The sequence below is a fragment of the Amblyraja radiata genome, chromosome 15, assembly GCF_010909765.2.
Source record: "Amblyraja radiata isolate CabotCenter1 chromosome 15, sAmbRad1.1.pri, whole genome shotgun sequence".
Taxonomy (NCBI): Eukaryota; Metazoa; Chordata; class Chondrichthyes; order Rajiformes; family Rajidae; genus Amblyraja; species Amblyraja radiata.
Genome location: NC_045970.1, coordinates 22,122,415 through 22,142,378, shown reverse-complemented (window position 1 = coordinate 22,142,378; position 19,964 = coordinate 22,122,415). Strand labels below are relative to the sequence as shown.

Here is a 19,964-nt window from a genome sequence, read left to right as displayed (position 1 = left end):
TACCCGCTGAAGCAGCAGGCAAGCTTGCAATTTAAGTATTGTACCATCATAAATCCGGCATCCTTTCTCACCAAACCACCGGAGGAACAAGCCGTCAGGACACGACTGCATGTCTGTGATTAAAGAAGATACCTCTGTTCAGGAGGATTGACAGATATTCCCATGATAAACCCTGACTTAACTCTGTATGTAGATGGGAATGCATCAATTGGACCACTAGGTAAAAGACTTTCAGGATACGCAATTATAGATCAGGATGGCATTATTGTGGACTGTTTGCCCTGATAAGAAAGAGCCTGCATCTTAGGGGAGAACTTGAGAATAAACGTTTATACTGACTCTAGATATGCTTTCGGAGTGGTCCGTGACTTTGGTCAGTTGTGGAAAAATAGGGGATTCTTGACTTCAGCAGGAACACAGATATCCCACCAGAAATTGGTATCAGACCTGTTACAAGCCCTAATGTTACCAAAACAAATTTCCAAGAAGCTAAGGAAGTGTCCCAAGGTCGCAGGGTGGTGGTACCTAAAATGATGAGGCAAATTAAAAGTATAGATAAAGGCAAGTCTCCCTCGGAAAAACCAATGCCAACCATCGAAGATGTCATTAGATTACAGGAGGATGCTCCTGGCCGAGATATAGAAATGTGGAAACAGCTTGGTTGTAAGTTGATTGCATGTCGGGATTATGGTTACCCCGGCAGGGCAAACGTGTATGTCAGATGAACTCGCGATGTGGGTTATTGAATGTATTCACTTTGCAACTTACTGTGGTGCCCGAGCAACTGATGATACGCTTCCAGATACATGGTGGCATCCAAAGTTGCAGACTCTGGCTCAGGGGATTAGTAGTCGTTGTCTGACCTGTCAGCAATATAACCTCAGGAAGGGTATAACCTGCAGAAAAGGGAGAACCTCCTTACCCATGAGTCCCTTTGATACCCTCCAGATGGACTACATTGAGTTGGAAAGACGCAAGTTTTATAAGTTTTATAAATATGTATTCGTTATTATTGATAAATGGATTGAAGGTTATACCACCGTGGACAACAAAGCTTCTATGGTTGTTAAAGTACTTGTGAAAAAAATTATATCCAGGTATGGAATCCCAACTGGGCTGAGTTCAGATAATGGCCCTCATTTTGTGGGAAAGGTTATCAAAGAATTCTGCGTTCAGATGGGCACCCAACAATAATTACATTGTGCCCATCGGCCACAGCCTGTTGGACTCATTGAACAAGCCAATCAAACATTGAAAAATAAACTTGCCAAATTACAGATGGAAACAGGGAGCAATTGGCTTAAACTACTGCCTGTGGCGCTTTTCCAGATGCACACCACCCCAGCAGGGAAGGCTCGGTTGAGTCCAGCAGAGATTGTTTATGGCCGTCCACTAAGAACACCATGGAACCAGAATACTCCAAAGGCTGTTCACTTTCATCACATGACAATGGAAATGACTAAATATATTTTAGCGTTAGCCAGGGCTTTGAAAGATCTACACTGTAACCACTACCTCTAAACTTGAACCTGGTACTTATGTAATGATCAAGAATTGGACGAGGAAGAGACTGAACATTCAGTGTGAAGGACCTTACCAGGTCCTTCTAACAAGCCCTACCGCAGGTAAGGTGGAGGGGAGGGACGCATGGGTTCACTGTGACCACTGTAAGATTGTCAGTCTGGTGCCTAAGATATAAAGTGCTAACCTCTTCTTTCTTTTAAGAAATCCCTTTCTAGGATACATCACGAGGGACATACCGCTGTTGTTCGCCTATCTTGGGACATGGATAGCCATCGGGTCTGCGAAAGAGTATGCCGATGTAATCTATCACCAATATGAAGGAGATGCACTGCAATATGATGGCGAGAGCAAGGAAGGAGAATCATAATTATGGAGTATTGCCATGTTATCGTGCTCCTTGTAAATTTGAGTGTGCATGTCAAAAGGAGGGAGTAAAAGTCCCTTTGCCTATTTAGATGAAGGGATTACAAGTAACATTAGCAGATTTGCTGATGACACAAAGTTGGGTGGCAGTGTGAAGTGTGAGGAGGATGCTGTGAGAATGCAGGGGGACTTGGATAGGTTGGGTGAAAAGGGCAGATGCATGGCAGATACAGTATAATCTGGATAAATGTGAGGTTATTCACTTTGGTGGCAAGAACAGGAAGGCAGATTATTATCTGAATGGTGTCAGATTAGGAAAAAGGGAGGTGCAACGGGACCTGGGTGTGCTTGTACATCAGTCACTGAAAGTAAGCATGCAGGTACAGCAGGCAGTTAAGAAAGCTAATGGCATGTTGGCCTTCATTGCGAGAGGATTTGAGTTTAGGAGCAAAGAGGTCCTTCTACAGTTGTGCAGAGCCCTAGTGAGACCACAGCTGGAGTATTGTGTGCAGTTTTGGAGAGCTGGGCTTGTATACTATGGAGTTTGGAAGGATAAAAGGGAATCTTATTGAAACATATACGATTGTTAAGGGTTTGGACACGCTAGAAGCAGGAACGGGGTACTGAAGTTTTGTTTTAATGTTCTTTGGTTTGTTTTATGTGAGGGGAGGGGGGAGGGGATCGGGGGAAACTTTTTTTTTCCAGGTTCTTACCTTCCTGGAGATGTGATAAATTTTCGGATCACACTCTCCGGGCTCTGTGGCCTACCATCGATGGAGCTGGAAGCCTCCTCGGACTGTCGTGAACCCCATCACGGGGAGTGGACTTAACATCGGAGCTGATCCCTTGCCTGGGATCGCTCCCACCGCGGACGTACCATCAAGGGCTCGCAGTCTCGGGAGAGGCTAGTCGGGCACTCCAACGTCGCGGACATTTCGACCAGCCCCGACGCGAGGTTCGATGTCCTGGCGCGGGGGAACTGACATCCCCCCGATGCGGGAGCTGATCGCCTCGACCCGGAGGGCCCGAACGCCGCCGGCTACGGGAGTCAAGATCGTCCCGTCAACGGGGGCTCGTGGCTCACGACCGAGGAAGAACTAAGGGAAGGACTTGAACTTTATTTCGCCTTCCATCAGTGAGGAATGTGTAGGAGTCACTGTGGTGGATGTTCATGTTAAAATGTGTTTTTGAGAGATCTGTTGCTTTAATTGTATGACTGACCTGGCCAATGAAATTCCTCGTATGTTGCAAAACATACTTGGCGAATAAAGTGTGATTCCGATTCTGACTGTGGATGATCAGCCATGATTACATTGATTGGCAGTGCTAATAAGAGAACAGTTGGATAACATGAAGGAAGCAAGTGACTGGGGTAATTGGGGCTTCGGAAGCTGGTCAGACTGGCTATTCAACATGGCTATGAACCTAGCCATTGCGATTATTTGTATTTTTGTAAGATTAGTAGTTGTAAAATGTGTATTGGGGAGAATGCAGACAGCACTGGAAGGCATAGGTGCTCCGAGAATGTTATTGGTAAAACAGAATGAAGTATGTGATGAAGAAAGACTGAGTACGTTGATAGGGTGCAGGAAAAGTTTGAACGACTGGGAAGGATAGAAATAAGTAGGAACATGGGGAGTTATCATGGAATGATAAAAGGGTGGAATGAGAATATGCAGAACTGGGGATACTCTAGGATTAAAGGGTTAAGTATTCTGTTTTTGAAGATCAGGGGCTGATTGAAGTTAAGTTTCACTTTCCTTACTGTGACATCATTTTCTTGGAAAATATGTGATGTTCAATGCTATTGTGATTGGCTAAGATGTATTATGCTGTGTATGATTGTAATTGGGTGGAAAGATTGTCCCCACCTATATAACCATGTGATACTGTAGTTATTTGTCTAGAATTACCACCCTTTCTAAGTTACCTCCCACTGTATTAATCATATTTATATGCTAATTCCTTTGTTTGCACACATGTGTTTTCTCCATGATTCACTGGGAGAGCTTCCCTGGCCGGTACAGAGAAACACGGTCACCTTGGTGAAATAAAGGCGATTTAAAGTATTCTAGTCGGTGTTTTCACTGAACGGACTAAGGGATAGAATTACCGGAATTATCAGTTGCACTTTATTCTTTTGAATGGTCAGGGTCAATTCTGGTAAAAATGTGAAGTTATCAGGATTAATGTATTTTTGACCATGAGCATGAAATGGATGAGTACCAATCAGTAGACTTTTATGTTCACCACACCCAATTTTCTTTTGCACTGAATTCAATGGAGAAGAAAATCAAGTGACTATTAAACAGGCTGCCTATTCAATATTACCTATTTCTGCCACAAATGTGAGATATATTGCCCTGAAAATTGTCTATTTTTGAAAGAAAACAAAGTAGTAAACAAAGAACTATGTATATATGAAAGGATTCAACGGGCAGAAAATATTTCTCATAATAAAAATAATAGCAAAATGTGGCACACAAGCGGAATACTGAATCAGAAGAAATAGCTTCAATTTACTACATGGTGTATTACAAAAAATCTGAAACTTTATTATATTATTCCATTCCACTCTTATTGTAATGTCCTTTCTTAGGATCTTCATTTACTGGTAATGCAAGTTTGTAATGATCCGACAAAATTTCCATTTGGATAACTCAAACTTCATCCTTCTTCTCTGCATTCACTAGAGAAGCACAGGATATGATTTAGATATTTATGACAACCATAAACCTGATCTGTAAACAGATTACTTGAGGTGATGTGATCAGGTTAAGCAAATTGTTTCTCACTTTAAGAGAGGAAGAAAGAACTTTAACAGATGTAAGTTTTAATCTTTATTAAAAAAAAGGGTTGCATGCCTATTTGCATGGTATTGTGAGAGGCAGTGGAAACCGATATCTGCAATTGTCAGGAAGGTTTTGAAAAATACTGATTCCAAGCGGAAAGTTGACAAGAGTATGGATAACAAATGAGTTGAGAGGCACCTGCATTATTGCATGATTACCAACGAGAAGATGGGTTAATTCAAGATTTGGTTATGAATCTTTGCACTTTCTTTATTTTTCTTTTCCAGAAGGTTGTGTACAGTGCCGGATTTACCTATAGGCTTGGTAGACTGAAGTCTAGGGCCTCAAAATCTAGGGGGCCTTCGGCCAAGGTGCATAATAATTTTGACCTGGCCAATGAAATTCCTCGTATGTTGCAAAACATACTTGGCGAATAAAGTGTGATTCTGATTCTGATTGTGGATGATCAGCCATGATTACATTGATTGGCAGTGCGAATAAGAGAACAGTTGGATAACATGAAGGAAGCAAGTGACTGGGGTAATTGGGGCTTCTAAATCATATAGGCCTTTCTTACATATGCTGTCACAACGCACTGTAGTCTCTAAACAACCCTTTAGTAATTTTCCTTGCCCTCCATTTCAGAATAATACTGCTTTAAGCCGATAATTCGACACTAGCACTGTCAATAAATACATTTTTAAAAAGCGCAGCTTTCCAGCCCCATATCTCATTGGCCACGCTCGGCTGCACATCCGTGTCAATCTGGTGGCACCGGGGTCAGGCAATCTTTCACACGTGCTCCAGTAAGCAGCGATGGCGGGTGCAAGGAACATCTTTGGATACTTGCAGACTTAAAAAAAGTCAAAACTCAGGGATAAGTAGGAAACTGCAAAGATATTTGAACTAGGAAGTTGGCAAGGAGCAATGCTTGGGGTAGAGCTGATAATCATTGCTAGAAACCTACTGTGTAGTGCTGTGGCTGCCACTGTCAGGTTAGTAATAAAACTAAGCTTATTTGTAGCAAAGGTTTTTCAGTGTTCATTTTAACATTTATGCTTTTTTTTCCCCCAATCACTACGGTATTTAACAATAACATTTAATGTCCTTTAGAGAAGGAATTACGAATTGCGGAATTTTAAACACCCGTCATCATCCTTGGTTTTACTCAAATTATTTAAAACACTCTTACATCGTCCTCTAGTCGTGGGGGTGGGGGATTGGGAGGGGCCTCACAAGTGCAATAGCCTAGGGCCTCTCTTCATCTAAATCCGGCACTGGTTGTGTATTTGCAGATGATTCCATCATACAGTGGGGCAAATCCACATGAGCCTGATCACCCTTTCCTATCTTAACTACAGTAGAGGACATTCAGAGATACAAGGAGGGAGGGCAGTATAATGAAATTAATTGCAAGGAAATCTTTTCCGTTATCTATAGAAAGCTAACAGCATGTGGGATAGTTCAGTTGAAAAGATTAGATGTATTGAAGAAGTAGGTAACCGAGCACTTGAGTTTGAAAATTATAGTAGGATAGTGGCTGCAGTGGACCACTTACGACAGCACAGGCGTGCAGTGGTGTAGCTGGGAGAACTGCTATCTCACAGCGCCAGAGACCTGGGTTCGATCCTGAATGTGCTGTCTGTATGCAATTTGCACGTTTTCGGTGACACTGAGTGGGTTTCCTCCGGGTGCTCCAGTTTCCACCCACATATCAAAGATGTGTTGGTTTCTAGGTTTATTGGCCTTTGTAAGGGTGGTGTCCGTAAATGGGACAACTTAGAATTAGTGTGAATGGGTGATCGATGGCCAGCATGGACTTGGTGGGCTGAAGGGCCTGTTTCCATGCTGTATCTCTAAACTAAATTAAACTAAAGATATGCTGATGGAGTTAGATGAACCGTGTGGGAGGATGCTCATGAGGAATATAAACATAGTACATATCAATTAGAGACAAACTGATGAAGTAGTTAGGTCACTAAATATTTCATGTTTTAAACCAAATTTGTCAAAATAAAGTGTTGTAATTTCTTCAGAACCATTCTGCTCTATGCTGTCTGAATCAGGAGTGGGGAGAGTGAGGAAAGTTTGACACCAGGTTTTCTCAAGCACTGCACAGGCACTGGAAGGCAGTCTGTGCGGTGGGGTCTGCGGGGGAGTTGCAGCTCCAGAAGATCGGTCTTTCATTGATTAATTTCAAATGTGCTAATTCCCAATGGGTAAAAGCATCATTTCATTGAGAATACTACTGATGATCCACTATAGAGCACATGCCATTTCACCAGTGTTTTTAACAATGCTCCTCCAAAGTTACTGATGATAATTGGAGGAAGGATAAGACATTTTTTGAAATGTGACAGTACTTGAATCTCTTCTTCAACATACTTTTTAACCAATGTAAAAATTGTGTCCTGAACATAATGGCAGCAATATTGCAATAGAAGAAAAAGCACATGCTTATACACTCTATTACTTCCGTAACGTTTTAAATGTGCTCTGAAGCCAACAATCGATTTATTATTGCAAGATTACAAAGCAGTATTCAATGCTTAAACTTCACCCACCTGGTGAAAATTTGACTAATTCAAAAATGTGATGCTCTTGATGTTAAAATAGTCTGAATTTTAATACTTAGTTTTCCACTTGTCTTATAACTTTAATTTGGTTTACATTGATGATTTGGTATTACAATTGACATCTGCATTGCTTCTTATTTGTTTGTGTGTACACAAAAGCCAGAGAATGTCATAGTGATCAAGAAAACAAACAACTGGAGGAACTCAGCATCTTTGCAGTTTAAGGGTTGGTTGACATTTTGGATTGAGACCCTGCATCAGGATTATTGGAGTGTGGGGTGCATCAGCATGCAGCAGTGAGCCCATCACAAACATAATGAAAAAGCTTAGTTCTCTAAGATATGTACCTGTGAGGATGACAACGTTGATCTCCTCTTTCGATTTCTGAAACTGGTCTGGGACTCGCAGATTACAAAAAATTGCTTCTTTTGCCAATCCACCAAGCAATCTTTAACAAAATATACAAAGTATTATTTTAATGACAATGCATTTTCATTCATTCTTAACTTGTAGAATTGTATTCTCATTGTTTGTGATTGATGTGGATGCTGCCTCGTATGAAGAGATCTTGACTGATTCCTGATTCGGCAAATGCTTAGGGGATGTAGCAATTAGTTGGTTATATGAAACTGGATTGAAGTAATGGTCAAACAAGATTTTTAAAATTTTGTTACATTAACTATTATCATTAATAATATGGGCAGGAAGGCGTGAGTGAACCAGGCACGTGCTGTGAGTAATTACTCAGGGTATGCAGTCAGTCGGCTTTTAAAAAATCTTAAACCGTGCGTGCGCAGATTGTTCTCTCCGTAAGCTGTCAGTCGACTTTTATAAAGTCTTCAAAAGCCAAATCTCTCAATAAAGTTCCTGGCAATGAAAACGCACCCCCATTTTGAGTTGCTAAAAAACGCTCAAAAAAATAAAAATAAAGAAAGCAATTTGCCCAAGGCTTCCAAATCTCCTTCATTCTGAATTACTGAATAGGTGGGGGGGGTGGAGGGTGACAGCAGGTGGAGAGATGGTGGGAAGAACGAAAGCACACTGGGACACGTTGAATCAGTTGTTATCTTATTGAATGACAATATTTGTTCAAGGGACCAATTGGGGGGGGGGGGGGGGGGGGGGGGGGGGAAGAGAGGGGAGTTCCGTTCACAGCATGTGGGGAGTCTGGCCAGAGGTAAAGTTGCAGGGAGGGCAGGAGCATTGAGAAGGAGGGGGTCGGGAATCATGCCAGTAACTCACTCACCGCTGCCGCGGCACTCCGGGCGCGGAGCCACCACATTGTGGCCGGGGAGGGAAGCAGCTCGGGACCGGCCAGTGGAACTGGACGCCACCTCAGCGCCTTCTGCCGGCCCGCTCACTTCTGGCAGTGCTCTCCATCTGAACATCTCTGACCTGCCGCACGCCGGCTTCGCTCTTGTCAGCCGCTTCCCGCAAATCCTTAAATTCCGACAGCTGAGTAACCTCAATTGGTCCCTTGATCGCGCTGTCGGAATTTAAGGATTTGCGGGAAGCGGCTGACATGAGTGAGATCTCTTAGGTAGTCATTATTCTTCCATGCCTTTACTATTTATATTTAATTACCATTTTATAATTTTAGTCAGGGTAGGCAGTGCCTACCCTGACGGCACGTGCCTACCCTGACGGCACGTGCCTGGAGTGAAACAAGGAGTTGCAATGGGAACAGTTTCTACAGAAAGCAGAAATGGGGAGGGGATGGGAAGATGTGATTGGTGGCGGAAATGTTGGAGAATGATGTGTTGGATGCGAGGCTGGTGGGGAGATAGGTAAGGACCAAGGGAACTCTATTTTTGTTCCATCTGGGAAGATGGGAAGCGGAAAGCAGAACAGAAAGGGGGTGGGGGGGGTGGCATAGTCCAGTGGGGGTCAGCAGGTTTATGTTGTGCTTGCAGTAGAACACAGAGATATGCTGAATACACGCACATAAGATATATGCCTGGATATATTACATGGGATGCATTAAGTGGATATCAAAAATTCCTAAACAATTAGAAAGCAACTAATTATAGTCATAGCTAAATTTCATCATTTTTCTACCAATAATAATTTAATACTGGAGATCAAAAAGATTGTAACCGATTAATAATGTTGTTAATTATGGACCTAACCTTAGCTGTAAAAGAAACTTCTGAAAAGCTTGCACTTCAGTAAGTTTTTCTTCATTTTCAGGAAATTTTGTTGGGCCACATGCTTGTTGAACCTGGACTAGGCGGCTCTCCAATTTGAGCATCTTTACATTTAAACTTGATAGCAGAAAATCTATATAAAAAAAACTGTACAAACAGAACAAAATAAAAATTACATTTAACTTTTTATTTGATATTGAGAAAGGCATATCATAAACATAAAGGGGACTGCTGTCTAAATTGAGATGGCTGCCTACGGCCTGCTCAAGTAACATCCTGACACGTTGAATTCACAGAACAAGACATCATAGACAATGTACCATCACAACCCCTTGTCTCATGACAGAACAGACCCACATGGGTGGCATGTGATGTAGAGATGGGAAGGAGTTGTCTTAGGAATTTTCAATCTCAGTACCAAAGCCCATTGAGTCTCAAGGTAGTTGGTCAAATGCAGGAAAGAAGCCTATCATCAATTGTTCTTCGTTAACTGAAAAAACAGTGCTCCTGCATGAATATGTCAAATCAGAAGTGAAAATAGCAAGAGCTTCGGTCTATTGTCTTTAGTATCCATAATTAATGATTTGATAGCATCACCAATAGATGTTTGCCATTGCTGAAAAAGATGGAACGGTAAGCAAACCAACAGGGCAGGTACTCTTACAGAAAAAGTACACCTAGCAATGTCCTACAGAGCCCCAATATGGTCCTCCAGACCATATACTCACAGTCACTTACCCTACTTCAAGAAATACATGCGCCTTGGCAGGGCTCAAAATTAACGGTTGCCCGGTTGCCAATGGCCACCTAAAGTCACGCCGGGCAACCTAAAATCTGTGTGATTTTGCCCGGCTTGGCCCCCCATCTATCGCTCTCTCTCTGTCACTCTCCGACTCCACCCGCCATCCGTGACCGGGCAGCCGTGTCTCCGCTCTCTGGCCGCTCCTCATCCGCCGGCACGGCTGGCCGCCTTGCACATGAGCGGGAGAGGAGAGGAGTGGAGAGCGGGAGAGGAGAGGAGTGGAGAGCGGGAGAGGAGAGGGGGGAGGAGAGCGGGAGAGGAGAGGGGGAGAGGGGGGGGATGGCGGAGGGGTGAGAGAGGGGGGAGGGAGGAAGGGGGAAGGGGGAGAGAGGAGAGGAGGGAGGGGGAAGGGGGGAGGAGGTGGGATGGAGAGAGGGGGGAAGGGGGAGAGAGAGGGGAAGGGGCTGGAGAGAGGGGAAGGGGCTGGAGAGGGGGCGAGGTGGAAGGGGAGGGGGGAGGGTCAGGGGAGAGAGTGGGGGAAATGAGTCCCAATGAAACCCTTGCTTGCAGCAGCACAACAGAATATGTAAACATAGTACTCTGTAAACAATATTATAGACAAGAAAACCACACACACACACACACACAATTAATAAAGTTCTATCGTAAAGTCTCATGTGTGTAGGAAAGAACTGCAGATGCTGGTTTAAACTGATGATAGACACAAAAAGCTGGAGTAACTCAACAGATCAGACAGAATCTCTGGACAAAAGGAAAATATCACGTTTTGGGTTCGGTCATTAAAAGGTTCCTGCACACCTTTGGAATGTGGAAGGAAACAAGAGTACCCGAAGAAAACCCATGTGATCAAAGGAAAAAGGAGCAAACTCCATACAGACAGCACCCATATTCAGGATCAATTACGGGTCTCTGGCAATTTTAGGCAGCAACTTTATGGCCAATGTACTGCCCCATAGTCTTGAACTGAAGTAAAACATACAGTAGCTGTAAAAGGGGACATAGCATCACTTAGAGATTTAAGACTGAAAATGGATAGCTTCTTTTTTTTTTAGTAACCAAAGTTAACAACGTATAATTTTTTGTGTGTTGGAAAATAAAATATAGTGGCACAGCTGGTGGACTTCCTGCCTCACACGCCAGGGATCTGTGTTCGATCCTCTCCTCGGGCGCTGTCTGTGTTGAATTTACACATTCTCCCTGCACGCACGTAGGTTTCCTACCACATCCCAAAGATGCATTGGCTTTGTAGATTAACTTGTCTCTGTAAAATTGCCCCTAATGTGTAGGGAGTGGGAGAGGAAAGTGGGATAACAGAACTTATGTGAGTGGGGAAACAAAAATGCTGGAGAAACTCAGCGCGTGAGGCAGCATTTATGGAGCAAAGGAAATAGGCGACGTTTTGGGTCGAGACCCTTCTTCAAACTGATGTGAGGGTGCAGGGGGTGGGAAGAAGAAAGGAAGAGGCGGAGACAGTGGGCTGATGGAGAGCTGGGAAGCGGAGGAGAAAGCAGGGACTACCTGAAATTGGAGGTCAATTTTCATACTGCTGGGGTATAAACTGCCCAAGCAAAATATAAGGTGCTGCTCCTCCAATCTACGGTGGGCCTCACTATGGCCATGGACGAGGCCCCGGACAGAAAGGTCGGATTCGGAATGAGAGGGGCAGTTGAAGTGCTGAGCCACCAGGAGATCCGGTTGGTTATTGCGAACTGAGTGGAGGTGTTGTGCGAAGTGATCGCCAAGCCTGCACTTGGTCTCCCTGATGTTGATCATACGCTGAATAATCCAACCAGAATTTTGTTTGGAAGTGGAAAGAAATAATAAAAATTGCATTCATTGCAACGTGTAAAAGGGGATGAGATACTGTATTGTAATTTTGCTGCATGTCATTGTGGTATATATCATGTCTTGATTGGTGAATATGTTTAGTTTGTGACTTTATTTGAAGCAGAAATAATACGCGAATGCTTCATTGACCATAATTCTGACTGGTAACTACGCACTTCCTCCGAGCACATTATCGCACGAGTCATGCAAGCCGTCTTAAATGACCACCTAAACTGTCATTTGGCAACCTAAAAAGCTGCCTAGGTTGCCCGGCTGGCAACAGGGAAAAAAAGTTAAGCGAGAGCCCTGTGCTCTCCACTGTACACCTGTAGAAGTTCAAGAGAATCATCTCTGACATAACAAATCTCCTTAATCTTCTCAGGAAGTAAAGTATCCGTGCTTTCTTTATAATTGCAGGAAAGATCTTTGGAAATATGCACATCCAGGAATTTGAAGTTTTTCACTCTCTCCGCCATCGTTCTGTTGATATAAACAGGATTGTGGGTCCTCATCTACAAGACGTTGGTGAGACTGCATTTAGAATATTGTGTTCAGTTCTGGAAACCATGTTATAGGAAAGATATTGTCAAGCTTGAAAGGGTTCAGAGAAGATTTACGAGGATGTTGCGAGGACTAGATGGTGTGAGCTATAGGTAGAGGTTGAGTCGGCTCGGTCTATATTCCTTGGAGGTGATCTTATAGAGGTGTACAAAATCATGAGAGGTGATCTTATAGAGGTGTACAAAATCATGAGAGGAATAGATTGGGCAGATGCACAGAGTCTCTTCTCAGAGTTGGGGAATTGAGGACCAGAGGGCATAGGTTCAAGGTGAAGGGGAAATGATTTAATAGGTATCTGAGGTGTAACTTTTTCCATACATAGGGTGGTGGGTGTATGGAACAAGCTGCCAGATGAGGTAGTTGAGGCTGGGACTATCCCACATTTAAGAAACATAGACATGTACATGGATAGGACAGGTTTGGAGGGATATGAACCAAGCACAGGCAGGTGGGACTAGTGTAGCTGGGACATGTTGGCCGGTGTGGGCAAGTTGGGCCAAAGGGCCTGTTTCCACACTGTATCACTCTAATTCCTCCTTCTCCCCATGTCTAACAGTCATTGACCACCAGAGAGTTCACCATCCCTTGCCTCTGACCACATCCACACATTCTGACAGTGGTACAAACATATTCATCAACTAGGGATATTATTTTGATGGCTTAATTCACTAATTTGCTTCTTTTTTTCATCTTAAGACCAGGTCACAACCACTACCTATCTTTTTCAGCCGGAAGGGAATACTCTCAGAACTAAATGGTCTTCTCTTGATAAGGCAAGCTCCATGTCCCTGGTTCGCAGAAGAAATTAGGCATCACAGTTCTATGTATGTTCATCATGACTCCTCAGCATTGAAATTAACACTCTTACTGAAATTAGAACGTGTAGAAATGGGGGTGAGGCGGCTTGCTCTAAATGGAGTTATTCTATTTGGAAACATGTCTTAGAATGAGCAGTCAACCAACAGAATGTTATGCCGCAGTGTACAGAGGTTGCAAGTGACAGGGTTAATGATATCTTTAATAACTCAAACAGTATTATAAACACATTCCATTCTGGGGTAATCAATTTTTAGTAACATAATGCTGAGCAAAGGATTTTGCGGTTGAACTTCCAGGCCCTAATCTGGATTTAAACTTGTTCTAAAATGTAAAGTTAATCAATTTTATTGTTTTCTGGACTAGGGGAGTAGAAAGGGAGGCTTGCAGGCCTGCAAGAAAATATGACATCACCTTGAATATGGGGACAATTATGCACTCCAACCAACATTATGACAGGGACTCCACTGTAATGAAACCTCAGTTAGCACGCAACAAAAGCTTTTCACTGTACCTCGGTACATGTGACAATAAATTAAACTAAGCTGTTGTGACCTTGTCAGAGTTGGAAACACCAGTTTGACTTGAATAGTCATCCTGTGCACACTGCTGCAGGAATAATGCATGCAACTGACATACGAGGAGAATATCAATGTAATTGTTAAAAGGAATCACTTTTCTTTTTAAACCACAAGGTAGTTAGATTAGATTAGATTAGTTCGTAAACATGTGTCAACATTTCCAAAGGCTGAAGGAGGAAAATTAGCCATAGTTGAATATCAAGGGGCAGTGCATCTTCTGAGTGGAGCAGAATACTGTCAGACACTAGTTGCAGCTGCATAAAATGACAGTGGACAAAACTGCTCAATTTACCCACAGATATTCCTCTAATTCTCTCCTCCAGATGGTAGTGCGCCATATTTGACAAAATGTGCAATAGGTTCCTTATTATGAAGAAAATCAAACAACTACAGACTTTGAAAATAATATATAGAACACTGGAAACACACAACACATCATGCAGCATCTAATGACAGAGAAACAAAATTAACATTTTAAATTAAAGACCTTTCATAAGAACTGGGAAAAAGTAAAAATATAATAGTTTGAAGTTTCATGGAGGGAGAGGTGGGGATGGAAAGGATAAAGAGAATATCGCTGAAGTGATGAGGCTGCGGCTGCTGTGGGATAACCTGTATATATATGATGTCATGTTGTTGATAGATTAATGATGATGTATATACACACACACATATAAAGAGAGAGAGGAAGAACACAACCAGTGGAAGATCAGAGCACTAACATGGGGAGACAAAGTATATTTTAATCAGGCACCATAAGATTGCCCAAAAGTATCAGATACGAGGCAGAGGTTTGAAGACTGCAAGCATCATTTCCTTTCAACTTGTTCTGAATTTAATGTTCATCAGTTCCAAGTCATACAGCCTTGCAGGTCTTAAGTATGATTTTAAACATATATGGAAGTAAATTTAATAGACTTCCATGCTCCAAAGGCTATGCAGATCAAATTATTATAATGCCAGTTACATAATGTGTTGTAACAAAACGACATTCAGCAGTAATTTTAACCTGCCCAGTGGGAAATTGATATGATGGGGTCAGCTGCCTGTTTTACATCACTCATGATTTTACCCTCCATTGACATCAATCCATTAGTTCTTTTGCTCCCTCTGCATTTAATTCATTCATTTAGTGCTGCTCAATTAATTTGTTGATCTGTTGGTGCTTCTGCTGCTCTGTGAATTTCTTAATTGTGGAATAATTAAGGGAATACTGCTCGATTCATTCACCAATGTCCATTGTATTATTATTCTCTGGTAATCTTACATAATTAATGTATTCACTAATTCCCACTTTACCACTGATTTACTGATTTGTTGAACAAATGTATTTATCAATATGTTTCTAATTTACTGTTATTGGTCCCAGCATTCTAACTTTGATAGCCCACTCTCCAACATAAATATCCATTCTCTTCACTGCTGATATTGGAATTGGGTCCGGGAATTAAGTAGTCCTGAAGGTTTCATGTGATAGAGACTTTGAGATCTGAAGATGAGTTCAGGACCAAATGGAACACTGAACATAGAAAAGGACTATAGAAAAGCCAAGGCAGAAAGGATAAGTCAATAGATGCATTAATAGCACACCATTATTTCAAATTTCACTTCAGGTCATACATCATTCCATCTTGTCTCCCCATGTTAGTGCTCTGATCTTCCACTGGTTCCTTTAATGTTGCTTTATCAAAATGAAGATGTCGTGGAATTCCCTTGCAGTCACGTTTAAGCACCTTCACCATATAAGCTATACCAGGTTCTTCACCTTCTTCTCAAATATACCAAGAAATGGGCAAAAGCTGCTGGCCTTATTATCGATCCTCATAATCTGGGAATATTTTTTTTAATGATCATGATTGATATTGAAGGTGTTTGATATTGATATTGATGTTGTGAGACCCGAAACACCCGATGACCCCAGGTCACATCACTGAGGATGCGTCCCAGCGCATCTAGAAGATGTATATTTTTCACACTAAAGTCTGGCTCAGCCAATGGCACCTAGGAATAGACTGGGTGACAACCAAGAATAGTTTGGTGACTACTGGAGACAGTTGACGGCACTGGAAAGACGGCACCTGGGACAGGCTGTGTTAGCACCCCAGTCTGTGTCTTTCGTGAGAAATAAATCTACGGAAAGACCTAATGAACCACAATGGCCTAAAAATCCATCAGGCGAGAATGAAATGCTCGGAGGAGAAAGAGGTGCAGCGCACAGGCCTTGAACCTAGTGAGACATAGGAGGAGCCCGGCCAGGACTCACCCCACAGAGCCCAGTCCCTCCAAGCACTAGAATCTCCCAACCCCTGCAGAGTAGTTATTAAGATGGCTGATCCGTGGGCGGTTGTTGCTGGGACGCAAGTCGGGGCCTGATCACCCCGGCTGGGTCACCTGGGCGAGGGTGTCTGATGTTGTGAGACCTGAAACACCCGATTACCCCAGGTCACATCACTGAGGATGCGTCCCAGCGCATCTAGAAGATGTATATTTTTCACACTAAGGTATCCCTCCTATCAGTTACTCAACTACCGAAAAAGAACTGAATAGTTATATCTACCCACATTATCATTTTCTCCCATTTACTCTTTGTCCACTGGCCAGATAAGCAAGTTGGAAGGAGTACAACATAGATGTTTGGCCACAAGGCGAGTGGACTACATTACTTAAAGGATGCATGGATAAATAAACAAGGGAAACAATTGCAAGTACAAGGCAAAAACTTAGTTGGGGTGAGGTTCTGATCACAGCAGAAGATTTAGCTGACAGAGGAGTACTCACTATGATATTTAACTTGGGCTCACAACTACACTGCAGGACCCCAAGTTAAATATTATAATGAAAATGCCCCACCTTTTCAAAAGAAGACAATGATACAACACATAACCTAGCAAAGAAAAATGATTTGGGGGCAACTATAAGGCCTTCTCATGTCTGGAGAATATATTTTTGGATTGGTATTCACCACTGAATTTTAAATTTTACTAACTTCAGAACGCTGTTATCCTCATTAACTCACTATCATTCCATGCCTTGTGATTTATCACATTTGATGCAGTCATAGAGTCATACAGAGTGGAAACAAGCCCTTCAGCACAACTTGCCCACACCAACCAACATGCCCTATCTACACTAGTCCAACCTGCGTTTGACCCATATCCCTCTAAACCTATCTGATCTATGTACCTGTCTAAATGTTTCTGAAATGTTGCGAAGGAACCTGCCTCAATTACCTCTTCAAGCAGCTCGTTCCATGCATGCCAGACTGTGGAGGCCAAATCAATGGATATTTTTAAGGCTGAGAATGACAGATTCATGATTGGTAAGGGTGGGAGGGGTTATGTGGTGAAAGCAGAAGAATGGGGTTGATGAGGGAATGGGGACAAATGAGGGAAAGATAGATCAGCCTTGATTGAATGGCGGAGTAGACTTGATGGGCCGAATGGCTTTATTCTGCTCCCAGAACTTATGAGACAATCTCCATCCGAGACAATCTACTTTCTTTAGTGTCCAATCCTACCACTAACTCAGCTTATTTGCTGTCATAATCCTTAACTGTGACTCTTATTATTTCTTGACATCTGTTACAATGCTCTCCTAGTCAGCTTTACATGTTCCATAACCTTGAATTTATTCAAAGCTCCACAAGCCAAATTAATTGAATGTAACTGTAAAAAACTCTGCAGCTAGTTTAACCTGGCACAAACAATATCTCAATATAGCTGGGTTAGAATATCCACAATATTACACATCTATGCATCAAGAGCAGACTGCAGAGATTGCTCCATCACTCAATAAGATCACAACCGAACCTTGAGCCTATAGTCTATGTTTTCGACTCATCTCTGTTTTCCTTGATTCTCAGTGCATTCTAGAGAGGAATTTAATACAGAGAAATGTCAATAGACAATAGACAAAGGAGTAGGCCATTCAGCCCTTAGAGTCAGCACCACCATTCAATATGATCATGGCTGATCATCTCCAATCAGTACCCCGTTCCTGCCTTCTCCCCATATCCCCCGACTCAGCTATTTTTAAGAGCCCTATCTAGCTCTCTCTTGAAAGCATCTAGAGAACCTGCCTCCACTGCCCTCTGAGGCAGAGTATTCCACAGACTCACCACTCTCTGTGAGAAAAAGTATTTCCTCGTCTCCGTCTAAAAAGGGCAGGACCTACACAGTGAATGGTAGGTCTCTGGGGAGTGATGTAAAGCAGAGGGATCTAGGAGTGCAGGTGCATAGTTCCTTGAAGGTCGAGTCACAGGTAGATAAGGTGGTCAAAAAGGTTTTTGGCACATTGGCCTTCATCAGTCAGAGTATTGAGTTGGGAGATCATGTTGCAGTTGTATAAGATGTTGGTGAGACCACATTTAGATTATTGTATTCTGTTCTGGGCACCATGTTATAGGAAAGATATTGTCAAGCTTGAAAGGGTTCAGAGAAGATTGATGAGGATGTTGCCAGGACTAGCGGGTGTGATCTATAGGGAGAGGTTGAGTATGCTGGGTGTCTATTCCTCGGAGCGCAGGAGGATGAGGGGTGATCTTATAGAGGTGTATGAAATCATGAGAGGAATAAATCGGGTGGAAGCACAGAAACTCTTGCCCAGAGTAGGGGAATCGAGGACCAGAGAACATAGGTTCAAGGTGAAGGGGAAAAGATTTACTAGGAATCTGAGAGGTAACTTTTTCACACAAAGGGTGGTGGGTGTATGGAACAAGCTGCCAGAGGAGGTAATTGAGGCTGGGGCTGTCCCAACGTTTAAGAAACAGTTAGACTGGTATATGGATAGGACAGGTTTGGAGGGATATGGACCAAACGCCAGCAGGTGGGACTAGTATAGCTGGGACATGTTGGCCGGTGTGGGCAAGTTGGGCCAAAGGGCCTGTTTCCACACTACTCTATGACTCCATGAGAGTCCAGTGTCCATGTCAATCAGGGAAACAATGGCAAAAGTTGCTGACAGCAATGAGGAGAAATCCAAATAAATACAGCAAGCACATCGTCTTCCTGACCCTGGGTATTGTCAAATATGTAATTTCCCAGTTCACCATCATCACAACGTCAGAACATAAACTGAAGTAAACGACTTCGTTACTGTTTTGGAAACATTACCGACTGGCCGATATTGCACAATGTCGCACATCATAAGAAAACAAGATACAAACACGTGGAAAGTAACATTGCGTAATTGGAAAGATCATTTATCCGCACATATGACCATGACAGCTGTTTTAAGAACATACATATAATGTTCTTCCAAGCCCAATTTTTAAAGCGCCCGGTCCTGATAATAAGACTTGAAAGCGCCCAATATACAACAGTTGGAATCAATAGGTCTACGTCCATTTTTAGTTGGCAGCTCTGCAGAATAATCGTTGCAATAAACAGATTAATCGTTCACAAGCATTGCTTAATAATGTTTGCTCTGCATTGACAAGTGCATCGAAACGTTTCTGCCGTTTTGGGGAGGGCGTGAGCGGCCGCAGTGTCCCCTGTTAGCATTTGATATTCTCTCGTGTCTCTAATGTTATGTCCCTTACTCTCTTATGTCATGCTGGAAGTTTTGGATAAAGCACTGGCGGGCGGCTGCGTCATTCAATCAACCAAACGTTAGTTAATAGGCGCCTGTGGCTCCGAGTAAGACTTACAATATCTCGCAGCCTCCGAGCACCACGCCGTCCACGGCTACGACTGCCCAGCGCTGCGCTCCCAGCCTGACCCAGGCCGCCAGGTTGTCCCGGGCAACCGCTGCTCCGCACCGCCTCGCGCCACCTGTCACCTTCCATCCGCCACGTGCGCTGCACGTAAACAGCGAGCCACGTGCTCGCTCCGGCAGTTGGCCAACAAAGTGCTGGCGCGCGTCACCGCACAGCCGGCGGCGCGTGCTCCCGGCACCACGGTGCTGACTCATGCTCAGCACCTCTTCGTCTCGACGCTGCTCGACTCACCCCCATTTACACACCCGCTCGTCTCGACCTATTTGCCTATCAGTCTGAAGAAGGGTCTGGACCCGAA

General features: G+C 43.2%; 1 protein-coding gene across 1 annotated transcript in view; it reads right to left on the bottom strand.

Moving 5' to 3' along the window:
- The window catches only part of LOC116981080, a 184,588-nt gene extending 164,908 nt beyond the window's left edge, over positions 1-19,680 (bottom strand). Inside the window, exons 1-3 of the mRNA XM_033033762.1 lie at positions 19,598-19,680; positions 9,385-9,549; positions 7,603-7,703 (exon numbers count right to left, since the gene is read on the bottom strand). Coding sequence (XP_032889653.1) covers positions 7,603-7,703; positions 9,385-9,506 — 223 coding nt within the window. The 5' untranslated portion in view covers positions 9,507-9,549; positions 19,598-19,680. The remainder of the gene's footprint in view (positions 1-7,602; positions 7,704-9,384; positions 9,550-19,597) is intronic.
- Between the last annotated feature and the right edge of the window lie 284 nt (positions 19,681-19,964).